Source organism: Neovison vison, chromosome X, assembly GCF_020171115.1.
Source record: "Neovison vison isolate M4711 chromosome X, ASM_NN_V1, whole genome shotgun sequence".
In the NCBI taxonomy this organism is placed as follows: Eukaryota; Metazoa; Chordata; class Mammalia; order Carnivora; family Mustelidae; genus Neogale; species Neogale vison.
The window spans coordinates 55,535,673-55,541,800 of record NC_058105.1 but is presented as its reverse complement, the minus strand read 5'-3'; the positions used below and the strand labels follow the sequence as shown (position 1 = coordinate 55,541,800).

General features: G+C 36.1%; 1 protein-coding gene across 2 annotated transcripts; it reads left to right on the top strand.

The window, feature by feature from the left end:
- The first annotated feature begins 237 nt into the window (after positions 1-237).
- On the top strand, positions 238-3,894 carry PABPC5 (poly(A) binding protein cytoplasmic 5). Of its 2 annotated transcripts, none has more exons than XM_044234490.1 (2): positions 238-300; positions 959-3,894. In XM_044234490.1, exon 2 carries the CDS (start codon positions 985-987, stop codon positions 2,131-2,133), a length of 1,149 nt encoding a protein of 382 aa, XP_044090425.1. In that variant the 5' UTR covers positions 238-300; positions 959-984; the 3' UTR covers positions 2,134-3,894. The 2 variants fall into 2 exon arrangements, with proteins under 2 accessions (XP_044090425.1, XP_044090424.1); XM_044234489.1 differs by having other exon boundaries at positions 842-3,894.
- Positions 3,895-6,128: the final 2,234 nt, after the last annotated feature.

The window sequence follows — 6,128 nt, the reverse complement described above, 5'->3', positions numbered from 1 at the left end:
TCTTGGCACAGAGGAAGCGGGAAGTTACTTAGCAGGGTTCCGGGTTTCCTCACGCCCCGCCCGCTCTACCACAGCTAAATGGTTTTCGTCCTTGGGTCGGTCTGTCCTGTGGAGAGCAATCCACGTCCTCGGTCCCTGCTCTCTCTGCCCGCCCGCTGCGCATCTGCCCTTCTCCTCTGACTCCGCCCCGCATCTGTCCGGAACCGCCTCCCGCCTGAGCTGACCCAGTGCGAGTCTGCCAGTCAGTCCCTCCGGACCTGCCGCGAGTCTCAGACTGCTGAAATTACCGCGCGTCACTCGGTCCGTACCCGGTGGGCATCTGGGGTATCTGGGCGGTCTCCTGTCTCCAGCGCGTGTGTCTGTCTGTCTGTCTTTCTGTGCGATCCGATCCGCCTTCTGCAGCCTGCCTTCCGGCCCCAGCGCACCAAGTGTTTAGACTGCCCTTTTGCTGACGCTGAGTGTGTTTAGCGGCCTTCTATCTGAGAGCCAGCTTGAGACCGGCCAGGCAGCCGGCGGAGGAATACACGTTTGGTCCCTGGCACTGTTAATAGAATTTTAAGCCAACAGGAGCTCGAGGCCTATGTTTATGCAGAAAACAGGTCTCAAGGCCTCTGTCTGCAATGCTGGATGTGGGGTGACAGCCAGCTGCTTGATGATTTCTTACAATTAAATGGGGAACAGGAAATTTCTTACTACTGGCTTTTGAAACCGATTTTAAATCTTAATGGGCGGAAATTATAAGTCCTCTTAGGTAGAACAGATTCGTTATTGGGATGCATATTTGTCTGATGTGTTTATTCTGAGCCTGCTGACCAGCTGTTTCTGAACTTCATTTTCTCAGCCTCAACAGTGATTCTGAGTCTGCTTTTAGCGTTTTTCTCCTTGGCTTTCTTCTGTTTGTGAACTGCTGCTTGGCCCATAGCTTAGAGAAATCAGCTTTTTTTTTTCCTCTCTCAAGAGAGCCACCTCCCTGTACTCAGAAAGATGGGGAGTGGAGAGCCTAATTCTGCTGGCAAGAAAAAGAAGTACCTAAAGGCTGCCCTGTACGTGGGTGACTTGGACCCAGATGTCACGGAGGATATGCTATATAAAAAGTTCAGGCCTGCTGGTCCTCTGCGCTTCACCCGAATATGCCGTGACCCTGTGACCCGCAGCCCCCTGGGCTATGGCTATGTTAACTTCCGCTTTCCTGCAGATGCTGAGTGGGCCCTGAATACAATGAATTTTGACTTAATTAATGGCAAACCTTTCCGCCTCATGTGGTCTCAGCCAGATGACCGCTTAAGAAAGTCTGGAGTTGGAAATATATTCATCAAAAACCTGGATAAATCCATAGACAATAGGGCTCTTTTTTATTTATTTTCTGCCTTTGGGAACATTCTCTCCTGCAAAGTCGTATGTGATGACAATGGTTCTAAGGGTTATGCCTATGTGCACTTTGACAGCCTGGCCGCTGCCAATAGAGCCATCTGGCACATGAATGGAGTGCGGCTTAACAACCGCCAGGTGTATGTTGGCAGATTCAAATTCCCAGAAGAGCGGGCAGCTGAAGTCAGAACCAGGGATAGAGCGACTTTCACCAATGTTTTTGTTAAAAACTTCGGAGATGACTTGGATGACGAACAACTGAAGGAAATCTTTAGTGGCTATGGGCCAACGGAGAGTGTTAAGGTTATAAGAGATGCCAGTGGGAAATCTAAGGGCTTTGGATTTGTGAGGTATGAGACACACGAGGCTGCCCAAAAGGCTGTATTAGACCTGCATGGAAAGTCCATCAATGGGAAAGTTCTGTATGTAGGGCGGGCACAGAAGAAAATTGAACGATTGGCTGAGTTAAGACGAAGATTTGAACGACTGAGATTAAAAGAAAAAAGTCGGCCTCCGGGGGTGCCTATCTATATTAAGAACCTGGATGAGACCATCGATGATGAAAAACTGAAGGAGGAATTTTCTTCCTTTGGATCAATTAGCCGGGCCAAAGTGATGGTGGAAGTAGGGCAAGGCAAAGGGTTTGGTGTTGTCTGCTTCTCCTCTTTTGAAGATGCTACCAAAGCAGTGGATGAGATGAATGGTCGCACAGTGGGCTCCAAGCCCCTGCATGTTACCCTGGGCCAGGCCAGGCGCAGGTGGTGAGAATAAGAATGCTCAATTTGTTTCAGCCTTAAGCTGATGCCTACTTAGTTTGGGCTCCTTTGTGATAAGAGGTTATTTTATTCCAGGTTTTTTTTTTTTTTTTAAGTGAATACTTTGTTTTTGGGGAAAAAAAAGTGAACCTAGAAAACCTTGTTCATTTTAGTGAAGAACATAATTTCTAATTGTAAAATTGTCATTTTTCTACTATCTTTTGATAAAATATCCTTGGAAATATGTAGAATAAAATTCATCTCTCCACATATTTTTTTTCCTAATTAAGTCCAGGTAAGGTTATTGATTGAATATAGTTCCTTCCTTATTCCAGTTAAAATACTAAATATAATTGCTTCTATGAAAATATTCTCAAAATAAACAATATTTCTGAATCTATCACACAGAAAACTTCCAACTTGCTTTTTGGGAAATCAATAGAGCAGGGGAAAATGTATGTGATTCACTTAACATTTGTGCATAATTTTACTTTATTTAAAATGAATATTATTTTAAAGAGATGTGATTTTCGTTATACCTTTTTTCCCCTTTTCTACTATATTCTGGGCATACCACAGAGTTAACAGTGGCTTTGACTAAGTGTTGGGAGTTTTCTTTAACTCCATGCCTAGAGAAATAAACATATTGGTGTTTTCTCAATCAATATCTTAGGAAATTAACACTTTAAGCATAATTAAAATGATGAGTTTCATCTTACAGATCTTTCCTGAGAGATTTAATATATGAAGACAGTCTAAGGAGCATTCTTGCCACTCATTTTCTAAACTCCTTAGTAGTATAGATGGGCCATGTTAAAATAAAAAAAAAAGATGAATAAGTGCATTGAGTTGCCTTTACCTATAGATAATTTTAAAATTTTACCTCCATCTCTATAAAGTGTCAGTATAAGGGTAAATAATCCGTACAATGATGTTGAAAAACTACATTGAAGATTATCTTCTATTAAACTTGTCATTATCTCTTGTAAATTTTTGAATACATCCATGTGATAATATTTACATATCTATCAAAAGTAAGGAAAAGCTTGTCTCTTGTGATTAAATCATATGCCTCCATCTATTATATGAAAGCTATTAATCCAGTATGGTTCTCTTTATGTCTGGCTGCTTGGAAGTTGTGACAAAATGTTCTGTTCTATATTGCAGTTACATTAGTTAGCCTGTAATTTCTCAATTATGGATTTTCCATATTTTACTTATAGTCTCCTCTTTTTCCTACCCATCTACCTTCCGTACATATTATACTTTTGTGGTTTTTTTTACATTGCCTTTCATTTAATATGTGGGTGTTCAAATACATTTTGGAAATAGAGAAATTATTACTTAATTTATGTAAAATTTAAATAATTACTTTAAAAAATCAGATTCATTCATATCACAGTTCCAACCATAAGAAAATGTTTTTTCTTTATTCTTAATTGGCTTTTATTATATTGTAGAGAAATCTTAGGTTACATAAATAATGCAGTATAAATATATAATTTTGTTAACACTTTTGTTAGCTATGTGCCCATAAAATAATGAGAAAAAGTTGTTTCTGTGTAATTGTTTATCTACAAATTGCATTTATATTCATTATCAAGTATTTTCAAATGAAAATCACTGCTTTTATTGATCATATACATAATACATGCTCATTTAAAAAATGTACACAATGCAGTCATTTATAAAGAAGTAAAATTTCCACAGTTCAGAGATAACCATTATTAGTGTTTTTAATACATACATATACTTCCATACCTTTTCTCCTATGTGTACACACACTATTTAACAAACAAAAAATAACATACTATATGTACTGTGTTTTGTTAAATTTTAAACTAAAACAATCTTTTTATGTCAATAAATATTGATCTGTATCATAATTTGAGTGACTGCACAGTATTCCGTTGTGTGGATGTACTATAGGTTATCTAAGTAACACATTATTGAATAAGATTTATGTGTTTTTCAATGTATTCTACATGTGTAACAGTGTTGTGATTAACTTCCTTGCTTAAAACAGTGTGCATTACACGAGCTTGAGAAAAAGTATCTATAGCATATAAAAGCTTAAGTCCGGTAGAGAAATTAAAATACACATTATATTGATATATGTATCAGAATTTTGGAAAAAAACATTCAAGATATATCCTTTACTTAAATTGACAAAAGTAAAACTAAAACCAATGGGATATAATTTTTCATATTTTCTGAGCCTACTTGCCCAATGGTATAAACATTGTGATCATTAAAATACATGAAAACAATGCAAACAATTGTTTATTTAATTATTTAAAATAATTACTTTAGTAATTATTATTTAGTAATTATTTACTTTAGTAATTATTTAAGTAATTAAGTAAAGTAATTACCTTAGTAATTATTTACCATATGTACTCTCTACACCTTTTCACCCATTACCAGTTTTCATTTAAATTTATAAACTTTAAGTATTAGTGTTAACTTAAAACCTTGACACATGCTTTGATTCAGTATAAATCACAGAAGATTTCTAGTAGGTAAAAATCTTCAAGTATAAGCATTTAATACATTTTGGGAAATTGTTCAAGTATTTGGTTATTATTTTCAAGAAGGCAGCCTGTATAAATAAAGGACTAATTAAAATATGTACAAGGACAAATAAAACATACATGTTAGGACATTGCAAAATAGACAGAAACTCTGAATTTAGTTGGTAAAAAGATAAAGGACAGATAATCTTTATTTGAACACAAACACCTGGGTAGCATTCCCATCTTGTACTTTTCATTTTAACAACATTTAATAGACTAATAATTAAGGCTTCAAATTGGGAGCAAACCAACTGGACAGCTTATATTGGTGAAAAGACATTAAAAACATTTCCTAGCACAAGATAATTAGTAAAAATTAGTAGAACAGTACTATCAATTGTCATGGTAAACTCAAGGATAGACTCTTAAACACAAGTTTTGTTTTTCTTCCATTTAAAAAAAATATATATATATATATATTTTAGCTTTTCAAAAAAGTCACTGTACAAACTTCAAATGTACCCAGGGAGAAGAAAATTGCCTTGTGGGGTGCCTGGATGGCCCAGTAGGTTGAGTGCCCAACTCTTGGTTTCAGCTCAGGTCATGATCTCAGGATCCCGAGACAAAGCCCTGCGTTGGGCTCTGTGCTCAGTGGGGAGTCCCCTTAAGTTTCTCTCTCCCTCTCCTTCTGCCCCTTCCCTCTGCTCTCTCTCTTTCTAAAATAAATCAATCTTAAAAAATGAATATTGCTTTATTAAAGATTATTTTGGTGATACTTTTCTTTAAAGAAAATTTCTTACATATAGTGGTGCCTTTCTGGTTGTATCTATGGTTAAAGGGAAAAATAAAATGTTATATGTGTAAGATATTTTCAGCACAAGGGAAAAATAACTAAGATTACTGTATATTTAAGGGAATGTTTAGGAATGGTGTAAATACCATCTTATCTATAAATGGCCTGATTTAAGGGAATAGTTAGAAGTGTATCAATAAATAACTGAATATAGATGATATATGTGTATGATATATATGTGTATGATATATATGTGTATGAATATAGATGATATATGCACCTACAGTAATACCCAGAATTTAGTTAGCATTCCATGATTACTTGTTGAATTACCCTCCATTTGTTTGCTTTTCAATTCCCTTCTCAGAATTTCACAAATGAAATGAATTAGAGAATAAGCCATTTTTATTAAATCTTATCCCATGAAGAAATAATTTGGAACTGATTTACATAGATTGGTGCTTCTAAAGTTGTGTTACTAGTGAAACAGAATAGTCATTATACTGTTAAGGTGTTGTCAATACTTTTAGAATCCTCATGCTTTCTTTTTTGTTATTGTTCAACAATTGATGAGCTTCTAATAGTTGGCATGACTCAAATGAAAGTCTATTTGTATAGAAACATTTTTTTAAAATAAAGTATTGGGATATTCCTCCAAGACCAAAACTATTCCAGAGGGCCCTGCTTCTACATTAA